This window comes from Tarenaya hassleriana, unplaced genomic scaffold (genome assembly GCF_000463585.1).
Source record: "Tarenaya hassleriana unplaced genomic scaffold, ASM46358v1 Cleome47, whole genome shotgun sequence".
Classification (NCBI taxonomy): Eukaryota; Viridiplantae; Streptophyta; class Magnoliopsida; order Brassicales; family Cleomaceae; genus Tarenaya; species Tarenaya hassleriana.
The window spans coordinates 612,409-639,210 of record NW_010967396.1 but is presented as its reverse complement, the minus strand read 5'-3'; the positions used below and the strand labels follow the sequence as shown (position 1 = coordinate 639,210).

The window sequence follows — 26,802 nt, the reverse complement described above, 5'->3', positions numbered from 1 at the left end:
TTCCGATCGTTCAAGATCTTTCTCCAATGCATTTTTCTCCTCTTTCGCAGAAGCAAGCTCTTGAAGTGTCACTTCCATCTCATTTGAGAGATTGCTCACCTGCAATCTTACCTGCATATCTTCTCCTAGAACTTCTTGACAAAGCGACAATTCCTGATCTCTCACATAAAGGAGACTTTGAATTGTTTCAAACACTTCTTCATTGACACATGAACTGTCACCAGAGTCCCTGTATCGTTCTCCGATCTTATCAAAGGATTTATGAACAAGCATATCTGTAGAAGTATTATGCTCATCCCCTTCTACCGTCAAGCCAGATATTTCCACCAGCTTCCTCACAATTTCATCCTTCTCCAAAGACACTCGATGAATATTTCCCTCCATCTCATTCAATCTGGAAGCCATGTCATCCAGTTCCATTCTGACTTTATCTTTCTCCTGTATTTCAGAAGAAAGTGAAGTGCTTAAGCTTTCAATTCGATGTTCCAGCTGGCTAACTTCAGCCTTTGCTTGGAAAAAGGACTCCCTTATACAATCAAAGCGGGTTTCTAAATTGGACTCAGATTTCTCTTCCGGTAGGTCAATTTGAAGAATGGCATCTTTCAGCCTGTTGTACTCCTGAGAAACATCTCTCAGCTCTTCCCTCTCTCCCGCAAGCCACCTAATTTTGTCGACGATATCTACAGATTGAAATTCCTCGGGTATATCAATCTGTGACAAGATTGCTTCAAAATTTTCAATGACAGTGCTCCTTTGTGACAGCATTTCCTGATAGGATGCAACCAAAGCTTCAGATTTCACCATTTCTCCTTTGCTGATTTCAGATGCATCCAATGCAGTTGACATCTCTTGCACTTTCATCAAGCACTCCTCAAGCTCTTTTGTTTTCTCGGCCAGAGACTGCTCCAACTCTTTCTTTGTCAACTCATATGCCTCGAAGGATATGTACTTCTCGTGCAATTCACTCGAGCATTTCTCAAGCTCGTCCATCTTTTCTGCCAACAATTGTTCCAGCTGCCCCTTCATCAATTCAGAAGTATCAAGGGCATTCTTCTTCTCTTGTAACTCGGTCAATCTGTTTTCGAGCTCTGTTGTTTTTTCTAATAAAGAGTGCTTCAGGGCATCTCGCTGCTGAACTAATGCCTTACCCTTTGTCACAGCCATGCTGAGCTTTTCTTTGGTGTTAGCATATCTTGTCTTTTCTTGTTCAAGATCTGCCTTTACTTTTCCAAATTCCGTATTGACGGACTCCATCATTTCTCTATCTTTGGTAACTTGTTCAGCCAACTTCCTATTTTCATCTTCCAGATGGCTAAGTTTGTCAAAAAGTACTGTTTCTTTTTGTTTGAGCTCAAATAACTCGGAACAAGCAGCACCAAGAACCGAACCAAAGTCTTCTTGCATGCTAATGTCAGATTCATCCCTAGATAAACACTTCTTTAATTGATCGATGCCATAGTAAAACTCAGAATACTTTGCACTTAACAAGGAAATATGATACTCAGCATGAGTAAGTTTTTCAGAGACAGAACCATACTGCACCTCCTCCTGACCAAACACGGACGAAAGAGAGAGCAATATCCTATCTGCCATGGCATCAACTTGCTCATTTCTCTCCCGGTATCCAACTTCTGCAGCTGAAGCAATATCAAGTGAAGTAGAAAGCTCTGAAATCTTTGCAGTGAGATCTGCAATCTCATGGTCCTTTTCATTAACGATCCCCTGTAGCTCCTTGGTGGCATTGTCATGCTGAACACGCTCTTCCTTCACAGTTTCCAGAAACTTTGAGAACTGACCGACAATGTCATCGCTCTTCCTTCACAGTTTCCAGAAACTTTGAGAACTGACCGACAATGTCATGCAAGGAAGATCCGACCACAATGTTCCCGTCTTGAGATATGCTCTCACCGGTCAACAACTTAAGCTGCTCATGAAGCCCGACAAGCTCCATATCCAAGGCCTCTCTTTCATTCTGTACGTAGAACAAACAAAGGAAAAAGATTAGAAGGAGAGATTTGGAAGAAGAAATTCAAGTCCATGTTCAAGCAGAGACAGATCCAAGACCTTGGATTCATCAACTCCAAGTCCTCCATTGTCATCATCGGCTTTTGTCACTGATTCCTTACTGGGCGTCTCAAAATTCAACTCTTCCGGAGCATCAACAAACATATCATCCTTACTGTCGACAAAAGGCGTTTCCTACAAACACTTGCCAGTTTCAGAACAGGACAAAGATCCCCAAGCACACGATGCTTGCAATCCCATGAACTAAACAGACAGACCAAAACGAGATTTACGCAACGTAAATCCCCAAATCACGAAAGATTTCGTACCTGGTCGGTATCAACGTCAGGCCCATTTGACTCGTCTCCAATCCCAATTCCACCAGCTACAGAATCACCCGAGCCCAGCGGAGGATCATCATGCTCGTCCATTTTCCCTGATCATAACACTGTCCAGAATCCCAAACAGATCCGTCCCAGAACCGATAACGAGAGGAAGGATGTCAATGGTCAAAAAATGCGCAATCGAAAACGCAGCCCTAGAAAACGACGGGCAACAATTAACGAAGAAGAAGCGAAGATAACGATTCCGACGAAAGTGCTGATCGAAATGGAGCTCGGGAGCTTCGGAAAAAATGCTTCAACCGGAGATCTGCGACCAGATTAACGAGGTTGCTGGATTCGCTGCCGGAAAGAGGAAAAACGTTGGAGAACGCGATGCGTTTTGTTAATTGCATTTATTTATTATTTATTAATTAATTAATATATAATTATGTCGTTTTATTCATTTTCTTTGGATGTAAATGTTGGTGATGTGTTCCGTCCAATAGAAACGCTACAAACGCAGCACACGTGAACCGGAAAGCAATTGAAAACCAACACGACGTCGTTTTCTGTATCCTTCAAATGTGAGCGTTTTGGTTATCTTCGGTTCTATAAGAATTGTAATAAATTAGAAACCAAATATTAACCGATTCGATTTTAATTTGGTTCGATTTGGAATGGTTTTGTTATATAGTACCAAACAAGGAGCGAAATTTGATATTCACAATTATATTGTAAATGAGGATAAATAATTCGGATTTTGATTCGATATTTATCGAATTCAAGAACGATATATTCGAGTCTACAAAAATTATACTAAATTAGAACTGAATATTATTCGATCAGATACACTTTGGAATTTGATATTCACGCATATCTTCATAAATGAGATGAATAATTAAGATTTTGATACACTATTTCTCGAAATTAGAAACAATTTATTAATTCTATGAAAATTACACCAAATTTAAACCGAGTATTATTCAATTTGATATTCACGCATATCTTCATAAATGAGGTGAATAATTCGCTATTTATCGAAATTAGAAACAATTTATTAATTCTATGAAAATTACGTCGAATTTAAACCGAATAACTAAATAACCGAACCAATAACCGAACCAAAATATCCACGCCTACTAAAATTTAAACCGAATATTATTTGGTTCAATTCCAAAAGACTGTTGCCGCATCACAATTCCACGTCATCATGAACGGATATGAAAACCTTGAAAACAACCTCCTGAAACTTGGGAACACGAAAAGAACATGAACTGGATGAACATCATCATCATCTAACAAGAGAGCTTAACAAATTTCTGATCATAAATTTTTTCAGACAAGTGTTGAAAACAGAGACATGTGATGATCTTCCATGAATCTAACAACAAGAAGAAAACACCTCTGCAACACCAGACAAGAAGACTCTTTCTGTACATTTTCTGAAAGCTCTGGGAGATTTTTTTTTCTTTCCTCCCAAAATCTATCTAAATCTATACACAGATCGAAGAAGACGATGATGATATGATCTGATCCATCTTCTTCACCTTTTAATCATATCAAGTACTCGTAGTAAACTAAGAACAGCACATCGGGATAATCCTTCGGAAGGCTGTTGATGTAAAGATAGAAGCGAAGCAAATCCTCTCTCGTTGCTGTCTCCGCATCCACGACGTCGTCTTCGCCCGTCAGTACCCATAAATCCTCGGAGTTTACTCTCTTTATGCTGCCCCGACAGAACGGGCAGGACTCTGATTTCGTGTTCCTGAAAGGCGATGACGAATAACACGAGAATAAGCGGGTGAATCTCGTACAAGAAAAGATTCATACTTTCTAAGAATGCAAGGTCAAAAAGGTAACGGCTTTGGCCTAACCATCGGAAAACCCATTTCAGTTCATGGGAATATGATTCTGAATTGTGAATTACAGTTAGAAATGTGTGTTAGAACTTGACAGCCATCTGAACTAACTGAGGAATGGATCATGAGAACATACAACTAGGATATGATTCTCGATTGCGAATTCGAAAAACATAAGTGTTGCTTACGGTTAGCAATGTGTGTCGGGACTTAGCAGCCATCTGAACTAACAGTTTTTTGAACTTTCTTGAGATTTGATGATATGGGTTTGTGTTTGTTGCAGTTAGCAATGTGTGTTTGGACTTAGCAGCCATCAGAACTAACCGATTTATGTACTTTATCGAGAATTGACGATACGGGTTTAGGGTTTAAGGAGAAGGGAAGGCATTCTAGAACGAACCAGTTGCGGTAGCATTTGATGCACATTGCATGACAGCAGTTGGGCAAGACCATTTTGGTGCAGGGCTCTAAGCAAATCCCGCATTCGTCTTCTCTTTCCAAGTCAATACTGCTGAATCTTCCACCCTCCTCCTTGTCGAATCTCATCTTGGCCAGGGCTTTCGCATCATCACCCCGCCATTGGCCGGGAAACTCAGCAAAGTTGCTGTGAAGACGTTGAAGAGACGGTAATATCACTCCTGCAATTAGCAAAGAGCCCCCGTTTCACATATGAAATCCCGATATGGCGATGCAGAAACAGGCAACGGAAACACTTTATACCGTAGAATTCCCTAATCGTAGCCTTCCTTCCATGGGTGGGAAGCCTCCATTGCCCATCAGAGTATACCTGCACACAAAAAATGAACAACGAACAGATAAAACAAGAGAATTTGAGATTCGGGCTCGAGTGGAGTAAAAAGCCGAGAAAAACAAAGTTGAACCTTGTAAACGAGTATATGGAAGAAGTCTAGATATCGAGGCAGGAGGCACGAGCAGTCCGTCCATTGCAGCAGAAAGAGAAAGAGAGAAGCAAAGTTGCTGCAGACCAGTTTCATCCGGAGACGAGCCCCGGTTTTTCCCATCGGAATCTCTGCCGCTCTGGAAATCATTCATGAACGAATATTGGGATCGATTTGTAAACTAAAATATCGACAAAAATATACATCTAAAGACGGGCATTTCTGTCTGGATATCAACCAGAAGACACAAAAAACAGCCTAATAAACATCCATGTACAGACTGAGCAAGACATCATCCATTTGCTTCAGGCATCGATGTACAAGTAACATAAGCGTAACGAACACTCTATCCAAGCCATGAATCAACCATGGACATACAAAAATTTGTGCTTTTTGTCGATTAATTCACCAAAAATGGAGCCTTATTCGCAATATCGGAGTCTGTGAATGCAACTGGCAACTCGGAAATGTCATAGCTTTTTCTGTACAGATTAAAACGCAGCAATTGAACAGTGCACAAAAGAAAATCCCTAAATGGGTATCCAACCAATTCCTCGTTTTTCGATCATCAGAGAGCATAAAGCAACCCATCACGGAGATCATGGCCGATAATGATCAAAACCCTAAACCCCACAAAAAGGTCTTACAGACCGTAACCAGACCGGAGATAGCCAAGAACAGAACAAGCCAGAAAGATTGAAACGAACCCAATTAGGACCTGACGATCAAAAACCGAGATAGTTAAAAAAAAAAAAGAACAAAACTTACAGTCCATTTGCGTGCTCTATGTCAACCTCCAGAATCTTCAACCAGTCCTGGTAGGAAGACGCGGTCAACTGATAGAACATCTCTCTCTCTCTCTGTTCCGATGAAGACCACAGAAGATGAAAAAGCAAACGAAACCAGAACAGGAAAGCAACCCAAACCCAAGTTTGATCCCCTCAGACAAACCCTAACCCAGAAACCAGAAAGATGAAAAAAGAAACAGAGAGGGTTGGTTTCGATTCTCCTCCTCGTGCCCCTTGGCCTTCTCCTTTTAAAAAAAAGGCGACTTTTTGGCTCTGATATTATTTTGCGGCCAGAGAGATTTGCCCCGTGAACTTTAAATATTAAACACTTTCTTTTTTTAATTTACCTTCTCCAATTTATTTCTTCTTTTCTTGATTCTCAAGACAGAGAAAACAAAAGTGGGATTGGATGATTATCCGTGTCTGGATGATGCAATAATATTCTAATGTAGACTTGTCCTTATCTAAAATCGCATGCTTTTTTTGTTGGCATTAACTGTAATATATACATATATATATCTGTAACAAAGAATTTAATAAACATGAGCTGTGACAACCACATTATTTTCCAAATTGTATTATGCTAATGTATTATAAATTTATAAATGGAATATCTTGCAACCCCCATGCATTATTCTGAGATTCATCTAACGTTTTTCTCTATCTCTACCACTTAAAACGGTATTATATCAAAAATATCCTTATTTTGTTATTTTTATTTCAACACATACTTTTTTTCAACTGTGACTATGTGATTCATGTGACCCAGAATATAGTGTGGTCACATTTTGATTTTATTGATTATAACGTTAAATTTATAATGATCTCACTAATTCATTATATTTATATATTGTATATCTTACTAATTATTTGATTAAAACATCATAAATTTAACGTTATGAGTAATTAGATCAACATGTGACCACACTATATTTCGGATTATATGGTTACAACTGGAAAAGTGTATATGTTGAAATATAAATAGCAAAGTAAGGGAATTGATGAGAGAATTAGCATTTATTTTTAGAGAGGCAACAAAATCCTCTAATTTTCTTTTGTAAGTAAGTAGTTATTTGTTTAGATCATATTTTATTGTGCATAGACTGTTAAAAAAAATGGGTTGTGATGTAATTAAAAGGTGATAAAATATGAGTGAAAAATATATATATAAAGTTTAATGTTTAATAAGTTGAGGAATTTTGTGTATACTTCATACAAATTTTAAAAGAGAAAATGATCAAATATTATATAAACCAATCTAGTCACCAAAACATCATTTGTTTTGAAGTAGGTAAAGTTTAAAAACATTTTGCTGTTTTTTTTAAATAATAATAAAATAAATAAATTCGATCCATATATTTGATTTTTTATCGACATCAAAATTTCCACATATTAAATTAAAATAACTACTTTGGTAAGAGATTCTTTTGTGAACAATGTAGTCACCAAAACATCATTTTTTTCAGAAGTAGGTAAAGATTTTTTTTTTTAAACACTCTCTCTTTTTTATAAAAAAAAAAAAATAGTTATAGAATATTATTTTTTATAAAAAAAATTATTACTTAATTAATAAAATGTACTCAATCTGAAGTCTTTGTACAATTTTTTATCCTAATCAATTAAATGAAATTTAAACCGTGTAATAAAAAATGTACATAATAACATTTCAATATCTTATACGTTTTCCATTGGTTATTTGCTAATTAATATATTGTTAATTAACTAATCGATACGTAATCTTTTGAACGGTGACTCGGATTGCCTAGAGATACGTACGTAGCTTGCAACTCTAAGGGTTGAGATTTTAAACTAAGATTTAATTTGAATAGCTTGCCGTTTTAAATAATAGAAACTTGTTCACATAAAACAATAAAACTAATCCAATATAAATATAAAAAATATATATAAACAAATTATGAATTGTAAACCTTTCTTTTCCATTGCATTTTGAATTTTGTTTCACAATTTCTAACGAATAAATGCAAGCCAAACAACTCAAACTATAAAGATGTAAATTACACTTTATGAATAAAATTACATACAAAATTTGAATAATATATATAAGGAAATGAGATATATTCATGACGATAATTGTACCAAACGCATAATCATGCAGGCGATTTTCATTTGCCACATTAACTTAAAAAAGAAAGTTTACTAATTTTATAAACTGCACAACGAACATTTGAATATTGATAGTATTAATCTATTATGTGTTTGTAAACAAATAATAAATAGAAGTAGATGAAAGTGACAGACTATAAAAAAATTTATATAATATAAAAAAATATATTAATGTAATTTTTTTAATTAGAATTTTTATTACATATTATTTTTATATTAATAAAATGCAATGATAATGTCAAGTGTCTTACATTTAATGACCTTCCTAATCATCTCCTAATTTTCAATCCAAGAATTGCATTTAGGTTTGTACCTAATTAATTAATTGACTTCGGAAAGGAATCTATATATGAGTCTATGACAAAGTATGCAAAAAGATAAACAAAACCATATTAATCAATAATCATTGAGTTTTATTTTTTTTTTAAAAAAAAATTCTCAGCCAATAGTTTTGTTTTTTCATCAAAGAATAATAAGATAAATTAATTCAATTAGTCTATTAATTAATCAAATCATTAATGACTATAGAAGTATAATTGAACACGTATTATTTATTTAATCCGAGGGTTAAGGAATTGTCAAAAAAAAAAAAGTTAATATTGGTGGCTAAGGACCACCACCAACTCCAACTACTACATTATGATTATGATGTTTCGAAATAATACCAACTTGTATAATTTATTTTATTTTATTTTATTTTTTCTTTGACAACTTGCCTTGATCAAATTCAAAAAGCAGACTTCCAAAAAAAAATTAAAATTAAAATTAATAAAACAGAAAAATCCTATCCAAATGATTCTCTCTCTCTCTCTCTCTCTCTCTCTCTCTCTCTCGCGATGGAGGTTTGGGCTTTGTAGACCCTAAAATCAATTTGGTCAAACATCAAATTAGATAAACATTATCACGTTCATTTATTGCAATTGTTTTTCTTTTGTGTGTATGATAATTTTCATATTAATTTACAAAAGCTATTTATTTCCAAAATTTTGTTAGCAGGTGTATTAAAATACAATATAAAGTTTGTGTGGATATTTTTTTTCTAATATATAAAATCGAATCAAATTGGATTGAACAATATATAATGGTAGTCGAATTTAATATAAAATAAATTAAATATATATATTTTTAAAATCAATGTAATCAATTTTAGAATCGAAACAAAAATAAAAATAAATAAAAAGATTTTTTAAAAATAAAAGATATAATAATTTTTATTATTCTGTATTTTTACAATGCGTTGCAAAACGCTAAGATTAAATTGGGGAAATTTCTGGTATGATTTGATTTTAACGTATTTTATTGTAATTAACGTAAAACACTAAAACGATAGGATAATTTATATATTAGAAAACACTTTTATCTCGCGACAATGATATGATAATTTACATTATTTACTGTTACTGTTAATTTTGATATTTATATTATTTTCATATATTCCTCATCGCACCACCGTTTTTTTGTTCCTTTTTTTTTTGTTGCTTTCTGGTGTTTAGATTCAGAGGAAGACAGAACAGAACTGAACAGAACAGAGAGATAAACATTCCACTACAGTGGCAGTTCGAATACACTAAAAACCAGACAAGATTTATACATTAAGTGATGTACGGACACTGAAACACACACACTCTCTCACCTGGCGGCTGGAACTAAGCTGTGTTTGGAGATGTCGGGGCTCTCCATCTCAAGAAAGCTCGTCAGCAACGTCTTCCTCGACGAAGATTTCGCCTTCGAAGAAGACGAAGACGACGAAGATTTCCCTCCGTCTCCTCCTCTTTCGATCCTGATCGCGTCCTGTATCGCCATTATCACTTCCTGCATTCTCGGCCTGCAACTCCCTCTCTGCTCCACGCACTGGTTCGCCACTTCCGCTATCCTCCACACCGATTCGATCTTTACGTTCCCGACAAGATGTTGATCTATTATGCTCCACACGTCCCCTTTACGGATCAACGATCTTGCCTGACGAAGAACACGAGGGGAAACAGGTGAGTTCTTGCTTGTGGTTGATGGTGGAAAAGATGCAAACTTTTGGATTATCCGAAGTTTTCGAGGCATACCCAGTGAACTATGTTGAGCTCGGGGCCGAAATCTTCGACCGAGATGGGTTTCTTTCCGGATATTAGTTCAAACAGAACAACCCCGAAACTGTACACATCGCTCTTCTCGGTTAGTTGCTGGCTGGCGTAGTACCTGTGGAGATATATCTATTAGTTTCAAGATTCATTGAGACAGAAGTTATTTTTTTCCCGGGTTTCTATTAGGCAAATAACCATGCGTTTTGGCTTACTCGGGATCAAGGTATCCGACAGTTCCTCTCGCCACGCTCGATACATGAGTTAAGTCTTCCTCCGCTTGCCTCGAAAGCCCAAAGTCGGACACTTTCGCTCTCATGTTGATGTCGAGGAGAATATTGCTTGATTTGACATCACGGTGAATGATACTTGGATTGCATCCGGTATGCAAGTATTCCAGACCTGTAAAAAAATCCGAATTTCCGTCCGTACTATGGATCTGAAGCACATATACATTCAAATCTTGAATCTTTCAACATCTAACCTTTGGCTGCATCTTCTGCAATTTGTAACCGAGTTAACCAGTCCAATGGCTTGTAGTCACCTGATCCTGTCATGATTCCATAAGTCTTGGTCATCATGGAAACAGGGAGAAACCCAGAAAATGGAGGAAAAGGAAAAATATTTCGGGCGAAAGGAAAACCGTGCAAATGATCTCTCAAGGTTCCATTATGCATATACTCATAAACCAGTAAACGTCGATCAGATTCTTCACAGTATCCAATCAGAGGAACCAGGTTCCTGTGATGAATTCTGGATAACAGGGCAACCTGCAAGAATGTCCCCAATCGAATTCAGACAGAACCAAGAACTACATGTCAAGTAAGTTAACGACAGAGGATGGCCAAGCAATCTACCTCGGTCACAAATTGCCTGTTCAAGTGGCTAGATGGATCTGCTGTTATCTTAACTGCGATTTCTTTCCCGTCTTTCATTTTGCCATGGTAGACAGAACCGAAGCTTCCTTTCCCAACTCTCTTGGAGAAATTGTTAGTGGCTTCTTCGAGCAATGGAAGCGAGATAAAATATGCGACACCTTCATCCAGTAAGTGTCCGCCTCGCACAGATAAATAAGCTACCGAACATTTGGTTTTATTCTCAGAGGAATCACCTGCCGAAACATGAATATAAGTGAGTTCATGGACTTCAAGGATAGACATAGAACAAGTTATTTAGCTTAAAAAACCAAACCATAGGTACCTTTATCACCTGTCCTCATCTTTCGGAGATAACAAAATAAAACAAGACTTCCTACAACTAGCAGTAATATAATTACAATAACGGTTATTAATATCCCCAGTATCAGCCTCAAGTGTTTTCTCTGTGTCTCTTTCTGCAGTTGAGGGTTATTTTCGTATCTGCAGAAGTAAAAGTTAATCGAAATCTCGTAAGCTTATGATTTCACTTCCTTTATATATAGAGATACAAGTTGAAAGTGACAAAATGCTGAACTGGTGAAAAAGGGGGGGGGGGGGGAATTCTTCAGAATACTTCAGTGTAAACAAGAAAGAGCTTCAAAGTTTCAAGCTTCACCAACTTGAAGCATACTCACCGGAATTCTACTCTGCCCTTCAACAATGCTGGGGGTATTGTCCCGCTGAACGAGTTATTTTCTATGAACCTGAACAATAATTCCATTTATGAAAATTTTAAAGGATATAGTATAAGTCATTGAACTCGAAGCAGCAATATAAACGAATCTTTGTAGCAATCACAGTGCTTCAGAAGATTGAGATACATACAGTTCTTGTAGGTTAGGCAAATGGCTGAGGTATGATGGGAGTGATCCATTAAGCTGGTTATTTTCTAGATGTCTTCACAGAGATTGAAGAAAGAGAAGAAAAGCATTATGTTATAAAGGTGATTCAGGGTTAAAAAGAAAGCAGACATCACATTTGCAAAGTCTTGGTGCTTACACAATTTTCAGGTTGATAAGGTTGCTCATATCTGGTAGGATTCCGGTCAAGACAGCGCGGAGAGAGGGGGGGGGGGGGTGAAGGGAGAATATGCAACATACAACCACTTACAGCTCTGTCAATGCCTCCATGTTGTTGATCTCTGGTGGAATCTCGCCCCTCAGATTCTTTCTCGATAAAACACTGTTTCAATGGCCAATTGTAAGGATGCAAACAATGTGTCTTTCGTGTCATTTGCTGTCATCATAACAAAAACACTGCATAAACTGAGTTTACACAATGCCAAACCTTGTTTTATAGATCTTACATTTTCGTTACTCTCGGTGGTGAGGTTGAGCTACAGTTTATCCACGACCACTGAACTGGAATACAAGGATCTCCCCCTTCATTCGCCCAATCGCTTCCAGGGGCCAACGAGCGAATTGCATGAAGAACAGTCACTGCCAGATAAGAACACATACATGAGCCCTTAGGAAAATGCTTATGAAAGAAAAAGTTTGAAGACAAGAACCCTTTGCACTCACCATCAGTCCTGTCGGTTTTTTCAGAAATTTGCAGATATTTGCTTATCTCGATTGCATTTAGGATTGGCCCTCGTGAAGAATCCTTAGTCTTCTCAAAGGAGAATGACAGAACAAAATCTAGAGTCACGTTCATGTAGCTCGGTTCATAGAGAGTGTAGCTTCCATTAGCATTCTCAGCAATATTCACCACTGCATTACTATAGTCGGGGAAGTACGGTTGTGCCAATTTGAATTTCCGTGTTTCATTAGGTCCTAGATCTTCGATCTCAGCAAAGTAAGCATAAGCTCGAGCGTTGGCAGGGAAATCTTCCAGGTTCAACCTATAGCTGAGCACTCCTTGTGTGCCAACTACTGCTGTTTGCATCACTTTCACAGGTGGATACTCTCTCGTCATCGTATTTATACTCTTTGACGTCTTGATTCTTGTAGTTCCAGGAGCAACTCCTACTAGATAGTTTGGCCTTCTATCGATATCCGATTCCCAGATTCTGTCATACGGATCATCTGGGTACCTAAAAGAAGAGACCTTTTCAGCATTTTCACTTATTCTTCAGACAAGAATGCATTAAGATGGATATTCATTTATACTAATGTCTGACAATATGGAAAAAAGACATTCTTTGGAGGGAGTTTTACCTCAAGGCATCCATGTTTGGAGCACCAAAATTCACTCTTGCCGCAACCTTCAAGAAGAAATCATCTTCATAATCTGTAGCATACATTGACAGATTCAAAGGCCGAAGCTCGAGAGTCGAGATGAAAGGAGAGCCGGTGATTGCACAACACACACACACATCCACGGAATCGGAAGGAGCCCTTATGATCAGTTCCTTTACATAAACCCTCGAAACTTCCTGAATCATCACTGTTGCCCATTTAGTTGCATCTAAGTAGAGTTGGAATTTCGGGTATGCGTCCTCACCCCCCGAACTTCCATACAGAAACGTTGCTCTAGCAATGTACCGCCTTCTCTCTTTAGTGCTCAGCCTGTAACAGTATTTCTTGTTGTCCGTTGGAAAATCTCTTCTCCTCCGGTATTGCATTGAGCTCCCGTCCGAACTATCCACAGTTACCGGTTTCCCCAGTTTCATGATCTCTGTGTCTGAAACCCATCCCAATCCAGTTCTTGGGTCTGTGTAGTTACTTGAGCCACCGCAGTCTATACTTACAAACTCTGCATATACATATACATACACACACATAGCCATTCATCAATTATTCATCCACCCACTTCCAATAAAAGAACAAAGCTCCAATTTTTCAGTACTTCCTTACACCCCATTCCACATTTCACGACAAAGACAGTTTTCCATTGCCCGGACATGCCATGCTTTTGTTCAAGGCTTAAACCCGAGTAAGTTACCCAAAAAACAGAAAAAAAATGGAGAATTTTCAGCAATCTATAAGACTTAGCCGACACGAAGGCCATACAAGAAAATCGAAATCTATGCAAAGTAGCAAAAATTTCAAGAAAATTCCAAAATCTCTATGACAAAACAGAGTGAGAAAAAAGGTACAGAGGAAACTCTCTCTCGGGCATTTACACAAACAGGTTACCGAGAAAACGAACCTGCGACCTGGGAAAGTACAGATGGTACTATGAACAAGAATGCTATCGCCACTGAAACTGAAGACAAACCCATTGAAGTTGTCTCTCACACACACATCGATACTCTCAATTTTTTTTAATATATGAAAAGAAAAGAAAAACTTTTTGGGATTGAAGGGTTAGGAGATGGAGAGAATTTTGTGGGCTAAGAATACAATGAGCAAAGAATCAAACTGGAATTCTCTACAATGGTTTTTCACCGAGGATTTGTCTTTCTCCATTTCATTTTCGGAATATATCTTTTTAATATTTCCTTCTTTTTCTTCATTCCGAGAAATAAAGTTCTCTCCTTTGGCTTCTTTGCTTTTGTAAAAGCAGTGTCACTCACAAGCTCCGGAAACTTTATCTACGTATGTACATACGTATGCATATACGTATCTCCTCCGTATGTACATACACACGTATACTCATGAACCCGTATACGTAAATACACACTTGTGTGGGACCATGAGAAGTAGAAAGCAAATTCCAATTCTGAAGTATTATAGTCGATTAGAGTACCTTAATTACTTGGTTCTTTAAATTTTTTTTTATTTTCGGATTTTAAAAGAGAATTTGTCAACAAAATCTCCTTTTTTTAGTGTTTTTGGTCCAATTATTAATCTCCTATTCTCTCCCTCTTTTTCTTTTTTATATTTTCCTTAATATTTGACAAAACCATGGAAAATTACGAGTTCGGACAAAATATTTGGCGTCCGACCAAATCTTGTTTTTAGTCTCGTGAACAAAAAACCGCACTTTAGCCACAATCAAAGTCCGGTTTCACGTCCGCATAAAATGAATTTTGAAAAAAGAAAAAGCTTTTGATTAATTTTTAATTAATATACTTTTATCAAAATAAAATTTTAATTAATATAGCATTAGATTAATTATACTAAATAACGTATCACGCAATTACAAAATTTTATGGGACCCACACGGAGAACACAAGGGACGCGGTTGCGGTTTAGAGTGTCAGTTCCAGTGTAAGCTGCCACGTGGCATTATTCTACTCCTTAAAATTATTTCTTTTCATTAATGGGCCCATGTTCAAAGCTGTACCAACCACATCTTTCCTCATTTTTGGGCCCATTATGAATCTGTTTTTAAGTTTTCATCAGAGGCCCAACATTGTATTTTTTTTATTATTAAAAAATATTTTTTTTATCAGAATTTCCGAAAGAGTTCAAAACCAAGATTTTATAATTTTTTTTTCACAAAATTACAAAAGTTAAATATAAGGAATTTTGGATAAATGTGTATATTACTACTTATAATCGACCGTTTATGGCTCAGACGGAAATCTCCATATCTATGGGGGTGTTGAAATCTGATTTCTAATTTGATTTAATAAATAACTATACATATAATAGGTTAAATCCTAAAAAATACCTCAACTTTTCAATTTTTTTTTTAAAAAATCTGAATTCTATCTTTGGAAAAATCTGAAGGACCTCCAAACATGGCGGGTTTTTCGTGATTTGGATCCCACTCAAGAAGAAATTGTCACATTTTCCATGTTATACCAAAGTCTTTGATATAAAGATGAATATGGGCATGTGGATCTGTAAAAAAAAAAACACTTTCTTGGATGAAAATTTGTAAAGGCTCTTCCCTTTTCAACACATGTGCAGAAACACCACAGATTCTTTCGGTTATATATTACAAGGAAATGTACTAAAGAAAACTGCACACAGAATAAAACATCTGATTGTGTCCCGTGAATATCTCCGGCCGTGAGTCTACGTCCCGGAACAGCAAAAATGGCTGATCGATCCTCGGGTTTTCAGCCTCATGCCCTGGAGAACACGATGATAGAATCAACGTTATATACCTCGATGAAGGAGGCGAGGTTTAATGTTCTGGTTCTCGACCATACTTACTTGGCTTTCTCCTCCGGGCTTTCTTCAGTGTCTCCATCGGCACCAGAGTTCAATGCTGTCAACTTCCCAAACGATTCTTTAGCGTCCCCGAAAAAGTCTTTCACTTTATCAACCACTGTCTTAAGCTTGTCTTGTGTCGGGAGCTGAGCCAATGAAGAAAGACGAATCCATGTTAACAGTCATTGAAACTCAAAAGGGTTGAACCTCAAAGGGATTTGTAATGAAATGATCACCTCGATGACATCTGTGGTGGTTAGTGCAGCTCTCACATTGCCATTTTCCTGGATGTATTTTGCAGGAAGACCAGTTAAGTACTGAACAAAATTCAACAGAAACACCAAAAGAACTCGGTAGAAAGTTTGTCAGGGAATTACGACAAGCTTGTAACCATATCGGAACTCTGTAGCATTTCGTAAAACACGAAACTGCTTGAATGCCGTCTTTTGTATCTCCTTCTCGTCCTATTCGAAGGAGGGCATCGCAAGAATCGGGCATCACGTTAGAGACAAAATCCAGGACGATATCGTATGGAAATAATTTCTCATCCTTGTGATACTCACTTTGTAAATAACAGCTGCAAGGTTTCTGGCAATGGTGTCTTTGTAGATATACTTCCCCAATAAGTTGTCTTTCGCAGCGACCATGATCTTGGCGGTGGTACCACCGGTTATTATGCTGAGAGGGTACCAAAGATACACCTGTTCATGTCATAAACACTGGTTAGATGTCAAAGGGTCGTTGTTTAAAAATGGGTTTTGAGTATTGATTTGTTCAGCCGGGCAATAGTGAAGAAGTTGAATCCAGCTGATAATGCTGCAAACTTCCTAAATCGAAACAGAGCAATCGTTCCACATTACTCCATTAAGCTTGTAAATCCAATAAAGTAAAAGGCTCGGCTTTTCTATTGATTCCGAGAGAAACCAGACGAATTTCACGGAGATAAACCTCCAAGCCCCAAGCAACCAAAGAAAAACTGCAACCCAGTAACCAAAAACCTAACTGGGGAGAGAGAGAGATGTAAAAGGGTCATTGTTTGTTAACAAATTGGTTTCTGAGTATTGATCTAACAAATGAACTGAGAGCTGGAGGACACAGAGTCTAGGGCCATTGTTAACAAATGGGTTTTGAGTATTGAATTGTTCAGTCGAGCAACCACTGAAGAAGTTGAATATAAAGCTGCAACCCAGTAACCAAACAGCTAACTGGAGAGAGAGAGAGAGAGAGACGAACATTGGCCATGCGGATGAAGATGACGAAACGAGGGTTACCGTCGTCTTCGATCTTCGGCAACGGCGGAGGCGGTGGGCGCTGATACTGACGCGCCGCCATTCCCTTCTTCCCCTTCGCCTCAACCACCAACCCCCTCCGTCGCCGCGGCGCCGCCGAATCCCGGAAGCCAGTTCTCCAGCCCGCCAGACAGTGGTGCTTCACAAACCCGCCACCATCTTCGAGCCTTCCCGAGTTCCTCAGCGGAAGCTGAACCAGTGCGTTCAGAGACATACCCACCTCCATTACCAAACAGAGCTTCGAGCTTTTGCCCTTCCAAATGGAGAAATTTAGGGGACAAGAGATTCGTGGTTGGGATCTTATCCACGACACCGAGGAGAAGCTGAGGAAAGGGGGTAACGTTGGTATTTTATTTTTTTATTTTTTATTTTTTTTGGCTTTCGTTGAATCTGAACCATACACGTGGCAGAGCGTAAGGCGCGGAATTCTCCCCTGATCGAACGGCTCTAAGATCATCAATTCACCCGCGGGTGCAAAACGAACAACGGGTTCGTATCGGTTATGTGATAGTGAAACTTGTAATTTTCTATTTTTTCTAGAATGATATTTTAAATGGATAATAGATTTGTAAATTCACAATATCCAAAATGTATCTTCGAAGGAAAAAAATCTACGATCTTGTGATGATTGGACCACCGAATATTTTTCGATCGACCTAAACCCTAAATATTTTGACTCTTTACGTGTGTATGGAATTCAATATTTCGTAACGTAGGGGAGAACCCCTAGGTGAGTTGGCAACGAGCATGGTCAATATATCGAGAGGTTGGGGGTTCGACTCCTTATCCGTTCACCTATCGTCTGTCAATTACGGCTGATTTATCTCCCGCGCGTATGTTGTAGGCTCGTGCGCGTGAGTTTAGGTTTACTCGGTCAACGCGTCGGAAGGGTAGCAGCCGTGATTCCCAATGTATAAAAAAATATATTTCATAACGTCATCGAAACGGTTGGATTAATTCGGATTCAAAATCCCTAAAAGAACTTCATAATGTACCTTTTTAAACCTCATTTTATGGGATCAGTAAACGGTAGTCACATTAATCATATAATTTTACCGTTGTAATCAGTGTAACTAATATAATCATCATGTAATTTTAACGGTATGATTAGTATTGCCCGGTTTTGAAATAGATCAAGATAGTCATAATCATCACACACAAAATGATATAAAACATATGTTCTAAGTTCATATAGCAAGCAATGATTTGGACGATTTCTGACCAGACATATGTTTTAAAACGAAAACGTGGAATTAGATTTTACGTATTCGTTAAACTTATACGACGCTTGGATTCAGCAGAGCGTATTGGTTAAGCTCGTCGTCTTTCTCCACGGCCGCCATTTCTTCGACCTTCAAGCTCACCCAAACCTCCGTTCCATGTCCGTCTCTCGTGTCCAACATCGCGAACAGCTCTACCTTCGTGTCGAAACTATCCGGAGTCACCCAGATCGGATGTCCGAATCCGAGATCCGTTTCATAGAACCCGGATCTTCCCCAGCTCGTGCTGCTGTATCCATCGATGGCGCCAATGATCTTCCTGTAGAAAAATCCCCCCACGTTTTTTTCGAACTCCTCTGCAATTTTCATGGGTTCCTTCGTACGGAGCTTCTCCGACGCTTTTTCCTTACCTTCCCTCAGTTTTCTCGCTAATTCGTCAATACCCATCTCCGGATCGTCGGTCTCGACGCTGGAAGCGGATATGATGTTTCCGACAGTGTTTTCCGACAGAACAGGGGATATGTTCCTCCGTCTCATGTCGATCGGAAACTGCAACACCGACGGTTTCTTGGCATTTGCAGAGTTCGATCTCTTCGCCTTCAATGCGCATCGCCACATTAGAGCGGTGATGGATTCGAATCTCGTGGGATCTTTCACTTTCTCGCTGGATGCTCTGTTTTTCAGCTGCTTGATCTTCTCTGCTTCGAACACGAACCTCCTCGTCACGAACTCTGGTTCCTTAGTCTCCCCTGTCTCGTCCTTCTCCGGCAAGACGATAGGCTCTTGTCCCGGCGGCGACGGGAATACCCTCGACGCCGTGAAGCCCGGTGCCACCGTGTCTCCACGGCCGTTCGCGGTGGCGGACCAGCCGCGGATGAAGATCGAGAGCGCGGTCGCGTCGGAGACTCTGTGGGAGAGACATATCCCGACCACGAAGCCGCCGCCGCAGGAGAACGACGTCACTTGGACGAGCAACAACGGCCACATCCCGGCTCTCGGTCTCCCGTCGGGGAGGAGACCGATCAGAGATGACGGACTAGGGTTCACCAGAAGATCCGAGAGAGAAGACCCGACACGGGCCTCGATAAAGACAGCTCCTTCATCATTACAGTCGATGACTTTGCCGTTGATTCTGCCCGCGAGAGGGTAAAAGCGGGTCAACGTCTCCGAAAGCGACTTCTTGAGCTTGCCGGAGATATCGCCGATTTCTCCGGCGACGCCATTGATGCGGTAGAAGAGGAGGCCGCCTGTGTAGACCGGAGGGGTCATGACGTCGAAGAAGGAGAGATGGACGGTTCTAAGATGGGGAGGAGTCGGAGAAGACGGCTTAACGGTTTCTCTGGAAAGAATCTCCACCTTCATCGTCTCCGACATGTCTGCTGAAGGGAGAAGCGAAGATCAAAGCGGTGTTTCGAGTTACTGTCTGGTTGTGGAACTCTGCCATTGACAGCTAAATAAAGAGCAGAATCTCCGTGGAACGAGAGGCGGGTAGGTAGGAGGAACGGTTCGGATCCAATTTCAATTATTATACACAATAAATGATATAACCTATGGTGTGCCCATTTCGGTGGGGTTTGAGGTTTCCATGCGTTGTAGGTGGCTTTTAAGACCTCGCCGCCGATCCATACTCATTTAAAACATGGTAAATTGGTTAAAAGTAAATATTCGTAGTCTTTTATCATATTTTACAGCATGTTAAGGAATTTTAACATGGCGTGTTCCAAATCAAACTTGTTCTAATGTTCTGTTCTTCTCGAGATCTCCGTGCATGGGTTCGGTTTCTTCTGTTATAAGTTTTCGACGTGAAGTTTGGGTTACTGAAATCTACAAAACATTTCTTTGTTTAGATTTTGAAGGAACAGAGAGCTGGAGGAAAATGCATGTTTCTTGAGGGAATGGTTGAAGTGTTAGATTGTTATTTGACCCTCAAGAAATTAATGGTTCTAATCTCTATTAGGGCCGAACTTTATTATAAAAAATGTTAAATCACCAAAAAATACACCTGTATTTTTCTCGTGGTGTCAGATTAATACCTATATTTTTTTATTAGTTAAAAAATCCTATTACTTAAAACTGTTAAAAATATACTTGTAATCTGATATTATTAACCAATACATCTCTTTTATGTAACGCCATTATGATTAAATAGAGTTGTATTGGTTAATAATGTCAGATTACAAGTATATTTTTAACAGTTTTAAGTAACCTAGGGTTTTTTCAACTAATAAAAAAGTATAGGTATAAATATTAAAGGAGAGAAAAGTACAAGTATTTTCCGGTGATTTTCCTTTACAAAAATGAAGTTTCATTGGATTTGGTCGATACCCAATTCAAATTAACAACACAAAACCAAAGAACAATGAGCAAATCTTTCAAATCTCGAACTTTGAATAATAAATGTGAATCCAAAATTAAATGAAAAGGTTATGAAGAATGATGGATTTGTCCATAAGATTTGCCACTTGCTTGCTCACTTGGTAAAATGTCATGTAGTCATCATCTCCTCTATATATAATGAATCCAAACATGAAATCTTTCAAAGATCTCAGATTCTTGTTTTCAGTATTTCTGATTTCTCATAAAGTTTACAGCTTTCAAGAAATGGAGTTTCAAGTCTCGGTGATTTCTCGAGAGCTCATCAAACCATCTTCTGCAACACATGATGATGATGGTGATCGTCTCCTTCACCATCTCTCTTTTCTCGATCAGCTCGCTCCTCCCATTTTCATGCCCTTTGTGTTTTTCTACACTAACGGCGAGAATCTCACCAGACAAGAACGGACCGACAGGATCAAGAGATCTTTGTCCGAAACCTTGAACCTGTTTTACCCGCTAGCCGGACGTGTCAGGAACTCGAATGGCTCCTGTTACGTCGAGTGCAACGGCGAGGGAGTGCCGTTCATCGAAGCCAAAGCCGGTATTCGGGCATCGCAGATTCTGGAGAACCCGAATCCGAACGAGCTGAACAAGTTTCTTCCTTTCGAGTTTCACGAAGTGAGTGAGGTCGCTCTCACGGTTCAGGTCACTTCCTTTGAATCCGGCGGTATAGCACTCGGAATAGGGTTCTGCCACAAACTCTGCGACGCCTTCTCCGGCCTCGAGTTCGTAAGAAACTGGGCGGCCATTGCTCGTCGGGACAGCGAAAACGTCGACGCTCCTTGCTTGGATCTTTCCAAGATGTTTCCTCAGTGTGACATGTCGGATTTGGACATGAGTACTGGTATCATGAAGGAGAACATTCTCACCAGACGCTTCGTGTTCTTGAACTCCTCTGTCGAGTCACTGAGGGAGAGATTCAGCGGAGGAAATGTCCGAGCGACCCGAGTTGAGGCCTTATCGGTATTCATATGGAGCCGGTTCATGGCTTCAATTGGTGCAGAGGGAAACCCGGATCGAAACGGGAAGATATATACGATGCTTCATCCTGTGAACCTGCGGAAACAAGCAGAACCCGCGATGCCCGACAACCTTTTCGGGAACCTCATGAGATTTTCGGTAACTGTCCCGAAAATAAGCAGAGACATTGATGATGAAACAGGGTGTTCCATTGTGAAGCAGATGAGGAAGGAGATCAAGAGAATAGACGCAGGGTATGTGAAGAAGCTACAAGAAGATAGACAAGAACACTTGGAGTTTCTGAAGAGACAAGCTTCGGGTTTTGTCAGAGGAGAGATCGTGTCGTTCAGCTTCACTAGCCTCTGCAATTTCCCGTTGTATGAATCGGATTTCGGGTGGGGAAAACCGTCGTGGGTGGCATCTGCAAGAATGAGTTTCAAGAATCTTGTAGCCTTCTTCGACACCAAACAAGGCGACGGAATAGAGGCTTGGATCAATCTGGACGAGGTCGATATGTCGAGATTTGAATCCGATCAGGAGCTCCTAAGTTACGTTTCTTCAGACCCGAGTGTGAATCTCTCTGAAACGCATCGTACTGATCGAGATCATAGCTAAAGTTATCGAAACTAATGTGTTCCGATTCAGTTTCAGTCTCAAAAAGTATCGAAGCTTTAGGTAAGTTACTGTCCTTTTCTTTCTTCAAGATTTCCAGTTGTGTGATATGTTCTGAAGTTGTTTCAAGTGAGTTTAAGTTTTTTTTTTAATCTCAAAGCCTTGGAAATCGCATCAATGGAAGATTCTTAGAGGGTTTACAGATTGATTCCTGCATCATAAAAGGGTAACCAAATCATACGTTCATGGTCATGATTCCACGGGAGGAACAGCCTCAGATTCTTACACAGAACTTGCTGCAATGTCGGAAGATTCTTCAAAGATTCCTTTTTTTCTCATCACTGTAATGGGAGATTTAAGCTTGTGGCACAGAGAAACAGATCACGAATTCACGGAATCACAGTATCCATCCCTTCATGCATGTAATAAGTGTACAGAATCATAAACCAGAAACCCTTTGGAACATTATGAATGCTCGTATGAGTGGCAGCAAAATGTACAAATACATGCAAACTAACCGAAATCAAGACAAGTTTCTTTTCTTCCGATTCTTCTGTTCCGCTCGAATAGATTCCCTACGGATGGACTTCATCTCTGTTGCAGAGCACCGTTCTTGATCAACCAAGCTGCAGTAGTGGAAGAAGCTTTAAGACTTTTGGGGGAAAAGAAAACCCATTCAAGAGCTGCCTTGGATCTCTCCCCCAAACACAGAAAGTTAAAATCCACGAAATGTACAGAGATTTCAGGGAGATTTGGCAGGAACCGGCCGAGGAACGAGAACTGCTTCACTGCTCGAGGCCTTTGTTGCGGCCATATCCTCGAGGCGTTTCCAGGTAGCTTCTCGTTTTCTCTCGGTCTCCTCCGACTTCTCTTCATCTTCACGGAACTTTTGCAAACACTCCTCGAACAACTCCGGGTCGAGGTCAGAAAAGATCTTCCGGACATTAAGTGTCAGGCTCTGGACAACTTGATTCCAGTGACTGCTACTGTTTTTCTCCAAGGACGGAAAGATGATGGGCAGTATTACTTTCCGGTTTTGCCTTATCAGATTCTCGATATGATCGTTATTCCACAGGTAGAGAGCCCTTTCGGCCACCTGCAGGAACATGAATCAGAAAGCCGGGAAAGCAAGAAAAGGTCAACACTTTAAGCATTAGCAACCGAAATCCAGCCAGTCATGGAATGGAAGAAACCGACCTGAAAGTGGGAGCTGCTCAGGCAACGAGAAACTTGTCGGAAGAGAGGTACCATACATCTCTGAAATTCTGGAGGCTGAGTTGCTTCCAGCACTTCCTCGAGCTCGTTGAGAAACATTACTTCCTTTGAACTATTGGTAACGGGCCAATACTTGAGCAAACCCCTTATGACCGTGTCCGAAAGCTTGCAGTCTTTCTCCACAAACTGCGTAATACAGTAAGATAACTGCTGGTGGTACATTGGTAAGCATTTCGGTTTGTGAAGGGGGATCAATGCCCTGACAAGGAAGAGCTTGTGTTCTTCCTTCAATGGCAGAGCAAACCCGTTAATTATGCTGCCGAAAACCTCCAAAAGCTCGGCGATTCCATTATGCTTCTCTGTCTCGAACGTAAACCGGAAGAAAATGTTGTTGACAGATTTTCTGATGAAAGGACGATGAACCATAAACTTTCCGTAGATCCTGTGAAGGATCGTTTTGAGGTACTCTCTCTCCCTTGGATCCTCGGAATCGAAGAGATCCAACAGTTTCGTAACAAAGGAGTGATCTATGAATCTCTTCGCCAGTTTCGCATCTGTCTCGGGAGATGCGACGAATCTTAACAGGAACTCGTATACGATCTGGAGGTGAGGCCAGGCTGGATCCATTGACGGTTCCTCCTCTTCCAGATCGAACCCTTCCACCACTTTATTCTCACGGGGCTGCGGACTGAGTGATCTGAATAGATTTGCGGAAACCATTCTCGCAGCTGATTGCATCACAGTTTCACTGAACTTCCCATTTGCTGAAGTTACATAATCCACGAGCTCAAGCAAAGTCTGCCGCTTCATGTCCTTCTCCTTTCCATTCTTGGTTGGATCAGTGAAATCAAAAACGACAGAACACAAGTTCAGTTTCCTGATAAACAGGTTCGGCCTTTCGGAGGTGGGAACGTCCTTGAACGCGGGCAGAGCTTCGAAAGAAGCCAGAACCAGTTCGCCATTCTGTATCTGGTTCAGGACCTGAGAAGATTTGTTGCCTTGAAACTGACCATGAACCAAATTCGGACCAGACAACGTCATACCATCTGCATTAACCGGTCTGCTACTCGAGATATCATTGTTTCTGGGGCTCGTCAGCTGGTTCGAAGCGCCAAATTCACGATTATCCAAAGCCTTGGACGGCTTCTTAGGAAGCCTATTAAGAATCTTATTGAACATAACGAAATCGCGCAAGGTAAGAGTTCAAATCTTCCAAGCCGAAAGATCTAAACTTTACGAGACGAATTAAGTTTTGAAGCTCTTCAGAAGAGAAACCCACGAAGGATCAGAAAACAAACCCGAAACCCAGGAAGGACATCTTCAACCAAAAGCTCAAAACTTGGGAAACGACAGGGAACGAGCTCGACTCCACAGGAGAGACCCTAGCAGCCATGTCAGTGACGGATCCGACCAGCTGATCCCAGAAATTTCAAAGCTTCACCAGCTCGATCTGAAGAGCAACTGATGCAGGAACTAGAGGAACAACAACTCAATCGAATAGCAAACAATCTCACCGACGCTTAGTCGAGACTAAACCCCAGAAATCTACAGAGACAAGTGGCAGAGGGAAGAAACAGTTGGAACCAATTCGAGTTCAGTCCGAAGAACAGCAACCAAAACACGACCGTAAAGAACTACAGAGGAAGCTCCAGATTCCGTACGAACAAAGGGACGCGAAAACAAAAACAGGAAAAAAAACCCAGATGATTGTAGGAGAGAGAAGGTGGGGAAAAATGGAAGGAAACGGGAATTAGGGTAGGGGGCTCGAGAAGAGGAAGAAGAGGAAAAGGAAGATGATGGGAAGATTTTGGGATTTTTCCTTTTCCCTTTTTTCTTTCTTACACTTTGGTAACTTATCATCACTGACTTTGCATTGGGCCAGTAGTAGTAAGGAGCGATAAAGAAGAACACTTTAGGAGAGTGGAATCCACGCGCTGCTAGAAAAATGGTACATTTACATACTACAAATATCAGAAAATAAAAATCTTTTATTGTTGTTGTTATTATTATTTTCAAGGCAAGAAACAAACTTTTTAAAGGGATGTTTTTTTTTTTTTTTGAGTAAATTCATATCCTTCCTACCATGTTATTTTCCTTTTTCTTTTAAAATAAAAGCTCGAATTTTTTTAATTTATTTATGAAATTTTATAAGTTATTTATTGAGGGACCCACTATAGCTGTATACTTGGGGTACCAACTTGGACCACCTGATAACCGCGTTGGCAAGAAATTAGAACAAAACACAGACCCATTTGTTCGAAATCAAAATCAAATGCCACTTTCTAACATTCTTTACTTTATTATAATCGGATTAAGATATTGTTCGTTCCCTCTAATAATTCATTCTAAAGATCAAAACTTTGACTATCAACGTTATTATAACTTTGACCCAGACCAAAGATTAGTAACGTTCTAAAAAAATATCATTTTTCAGTTATTTTTTTAATTCAATTTTGATTTTTTCGGGTTTAAAGAAGTCATAACGGTTCAGATTTTATATCGAATTCGATTCGGTTACATATCAAATTCGATTCGGTTACATAACCTAAGAGGTCTCTCTCTGTCTTGGTAGCAACAATGAACAGCCAAGGACTTTGAGCAAAAATTTCTCGCATAGAAAGCACAATAAGGAAATACACTGATTGAGGAATACGGCAGATACTAGGAGTTTTCCATAAGGGTTTCGGCCGCAGAGATTGGAAAAAAGGGCCGAGAAACAAGCAGATGATGATTGATGCTATACCTGGAAAAAATCACAGACTGTATTTTACCCGACTTTCGATGAAGGCTCGGGTTGATGGTTCTCTCCCGAGAAAATCGGCTAGAATTTCCAACGCGGGTTTCGCTCCTCCCGGGGACAACACCTTTGTGAAGAAAAGAGAGATAACAATGGAGTTTTAGAGGCGAAAAGCAAATATAACATGGTTACTTTGTTTCCAAAAAAAAAAACTCACTTTGTTCCTGAACTGCATGCCTATATAATGGTTCAAATCACCATCGCCGAATTTTGAAGCATATATATCGGCAGCAACAACCTATAGAGACGTCGATAAATCAGATAAAACCGTGAAAGGCAATCCGCTACACTGATTCAACGAGGCATATCATACATACCTCGCTCCAAATACGGCTGTAACATGTGGCTTCCGAGCC

General features: G+C 39.6%; 8 protein-coding genes across 10 annotated transcripts in view; 1 reads left to right on the top strand and 7 right to left on the bottom strand.

Moving 5' to 3' along the window:
* Positions 1 to 2,720, bottom strand: part of LOC104825534 (myosin-11) — a 7,045-nt gene extending 4,325 nt beyond the window's left edge. The window contains exons 1-4 of one of the 2 annotated variants that reach the window (XM_010557882.2): positions 2,334 to 2,720; positions 2,065 to 2,199; positions 1,856 to 1,972; positions 1 to 1,803 (exon numbers count right to left, since the gene is read on the bottom strand). In XM_010557882.2, the coding sequence (XP_010556184.1) occupies positions 1 to 1,803; positions 1,856 to 1,972; positions 2,065 to 2,199; positions 2,334 to 2,435 (2,157 nt within the window). In that variant the 5' untranslated portion in view covers positions 2,436 to 2,720. The remainder of the gene's footprint in view (positions 1,804 to 1,855; positions 1,973 to 2,064; positions 2,200 to 2,333) is intronic. The other variant, XM_010557883.2, reaches the window with a different exon arrangement.
* Positions 2,721 to 3,602: 882 nt separating this feature from the next.
* On the bottom strand, positions 3,603 to 6,189 carry LOC104825533. The gene is made up of 5 exons (XM_010557881.2): positions 5,854 to 6,189; positions 5,068 to 5,224; positions 4,907 to 4,973; positions 4,587 to 4,824; positions 3,603 to 4,092 (listed from the first exon to the last, which is right to left on the bottom strand). Exons 1-5 carry the CDS (start codon positions 5,931 to 5,933, stop codon positions 3,882 to 3,884), a joined length of 753 nt encoding a protein of 250 aa, XP_010556183.1. The 5' UTR covers positions 5,934 to 6,189; the 3' UTR covers positions 3,603 to 3,881.
* A 3,325-nt stretch (positions 6,190 to 9,514) lies between these two features.
* LOC104825585 (probable LRR receptor-like serine/threonine-protein kinase At1g67720) lies at positions 9,515 to 14,406 on the bottom strand. Its single transcript, XM_010557943.2, has 15 exons — positions 14,080 to 14,406; positions 13,146 to 13,683; positions 12,510 to 13,021; positions 12,293 to 12,425; positions 12,097 to 12,168; positions 11,986 to 12,045; positions 11,812 to 11,883; positions 11,622 to 11,690; positions 11,270 to 11,427; positions 10,927 to 11,180; positions 10,713 to 10,839; positions 10,554 to 10,619; positions 10,285 to 10,471; positions 10,055 to 10,187; positions 9,515 to 9,956 (listed from the first exon to the last, which is right to left on the bottom strand). The coding sequence occupies exons 1-15, from the start codon at positions 14,150 to 14,152 to the stop codon at positions 9,627 to 9,629; spliced, it is 2,784 nt and encodes a 927-aa protein (XP_010556245.1). The 5' UTR covers positions 14,153 to 14,406; the 3' UTR covers positions 9,515 to 9,626.
* A 1,261-nt stretch (positions 14,407 to 15,667) lies between these two features.
* Positions 15,668 to 17,583, bottom strand: LOC104825532 (protein HHL1, chloroplastic). Of its 2 annotated transcripts, XM_010557878.2 has the most exons (6): positions 17,211 to 17,582; positions 16,541 to 16,678; positions 16,355 to 16,441; positions 16,214 to 16,261; positions 15,981 to 16,123; positions 15,668 to 15,896 (listed from the first exon to the last, which is right to left on the bottom strand). In XM_010557878.2, the coding sequence occupies exons 1-6, from the start codon at positions 17,490 to 17,492 to the stop codon at positions 15,890 to 15,892; spliced, it is 705 nt and encodes a 234-aa protein (XP_010556180.1). In that variant the 5' UTR covers positions 17,493 to 17,582; the 3' UTR covers positions 15,668 to 15,889. The 2 variants fall into 2 exon arrangements, with proteins under 2 accessions (XP_010556180.1, XP_010556182.1); XM_010557880.1 differs by lacking the exon at positions 15,668 to 15,896 and having other exon boundaries at positions 15,977 to 16,123; positions 17,211 to 17,583.
* An 812-nt stretch (positions 17,584 to 18,395) lies between these two features.
* Positions 18,396 to 19,960, bottom strand: LOC104825531 (BAHD acyltransferase At5g47980). Its single transcript, XM_010557877.2, has one exon. The coding sequence runs from the start codon at positions 19,858 to 19,860 to the stop codon at positions 18,544 to 18,546; it is 1,317 nt and encodes a 438-aa protein (XP_010556179.1). The 5' UTR covers positions 19,861 to 19,960; the 3' UTR covers positions 18,396 to 18,543.
* Positions 19,961 to 20,991: 1,031 nt separating this feature from the next.
* On the top strand, positions 20,992 to 22,735 carry LOC104825530 (vinorine synthase). The gene has a single exon (XM_010557876.2). The coding sequence runs from the start codon at positions 21,001 to 21,003 to the stop codon at positions 22,435 to 22,437; it is 1,437 nt and encodes a 478-aa protein (XP_010556178.1). The 5' UTR covers positions 20,992 to 21,000; the 3' UTR covers positions 22,438 to 22,735.
* Positions 22,736 to 22,822: 87 nt separating this feature from the next.
* Positions 22,823 to 25,500, bottom strand: LOC104825528 (serine/threonine protein phosphatase 2A 57 kDa regulatory subunit B' theta isoform-like). The gene is made up of 2 exons (XM_010557875.2): positions 23,632 to 25,500; positions 22,823 to 23,530 (listed from the first exon to the last, which is right to left on the bottom strand). The coding sequence occupies exons 1-2, from the start codon at positions 24,826 to 24,828 to the stop codon at positions 23,177 to 23,179; spliced, it is 1,551 nt and encodes a 516-aa protein (XP_010556177.1). The 5' UTR covers positions 24,829 to 25,500; the 3' UTR covers positions 22,823 to 23,176.
* Positions 25,501 to 26,122: 622 nt separating this feature from the next.
* The window catches only part of LOC104825527 (probable thimet oligopeptidase), a 6,069-nt gene continuing 5,389 nt past the window's right edge, over positions 26,123 to 26,802 (bottom strand). The window contains exons 19-21 of the mRNA XM_010557874.2: positions 26,764 to 26,802; positions 26,604 to 26,684; positions 26,123 to 26,513 (exon numbers count right to left, since the gene is read on the bottom strand). Coding sequence (XP_010556176.1) covers positions 26,403 to 26,513; positions 26,604 to 26,684; positions 26,764 to 26,802 — 231 coding nt within the window. The 3' untranslated portion in view covers positions 26,123 to 26,402. The remainder of the gene's footprint in view (positions 26,514 to 26,603; positions 26,685 to 26,763) is intronic.

Coding starts and splice junctions, on each gene's coding strand:
- LOC104825531 (XM_010557877.2), bottom strand. CDS start 19,860: ATGTCGGAGACGATGAAGGTGGAGATTCTTTCCAGAGAAACCGTTAAG.
- LOC104825530 (XM_010557876.2), top strand. CDS start 21,001: ATGAATCCAAACATGAAATCTTTCAAAGATCTCAGATTCTTGTTTTCA.
- LOC104825532 (XM_010557878.2), bottom strand. CDS start 17,492: ATGGAGGTGGGTATGTCTCTGAACGCACTGGTTCAGCTTCCGCTGAGG. Junction 16,442..16,540: donor TTGCAGCTGTTATTTACAAA/GTGAGTATCACA, acceptor TCCTTCGAATAG/GACGAGAAGGAGATACAAAA. Junction 16,262..16,354: donor GATATGGTTACAAGCTTGTC/GTAATTCCCTGA, acceptor AAATACATCCAG/GAAAATGGCAATGTGAGAGC.
- LOC104825585 (XM_010557943.2), bottom strand. CDS start 14,152: ATGGGTTTGTCTTCAGTTTCAGTGGCGATAGCATTCTTGTTCATAGTA. Junction 13,022..13,145: donor CCAAACATGGATGCCTTGAG/GTAAAACTCCCT, acceptor CTCTTCTTTTAG/GTACCCAGATGATCCGTATG. Junction 10,840..10,926: donor ACAGGCAATTTGTGACCGAG/GTAGATTGCTTG, acceptor ACATTCTTGCAG/GTTGCCCTGTTATCCAGAAT.
- LOC104825528 (XM_010557875.2), bottom strand. CDS start 24,828: ATGTTCAATAAGATTCTTAATAGGCTTCCTAAGAAGCCGTCCAAGGCT. Junction 23,531..23,631: donor TGAGCAGCTCCCACTTTCAG/GTCGGTTTCTTC, acceptor ATGTTCCTGCAG/GTGGCCGAAAGGGCTCTCTA.
- LOC104825533 (XM_010557881.2), bottom strand. CDS start 5,933: ATGTTCTATCAGTTGACCGCGTCTTCCTACCAGGACTGGTTGAAGATT. Junction 4,974..5,067: donor TCCATATACTCGTTTACAAG/GTTCAACTTTGT, acceptor TTTTGTGTGCAG/GTATACTCTGATGGGCAATG. Junction 4,825..4,906: donor TACGATTAGGGAATTCTACG/GTATAAAGTGTT, acceptor TGCTAATTGCAG/GAGTGATATTACCGTCTCTT.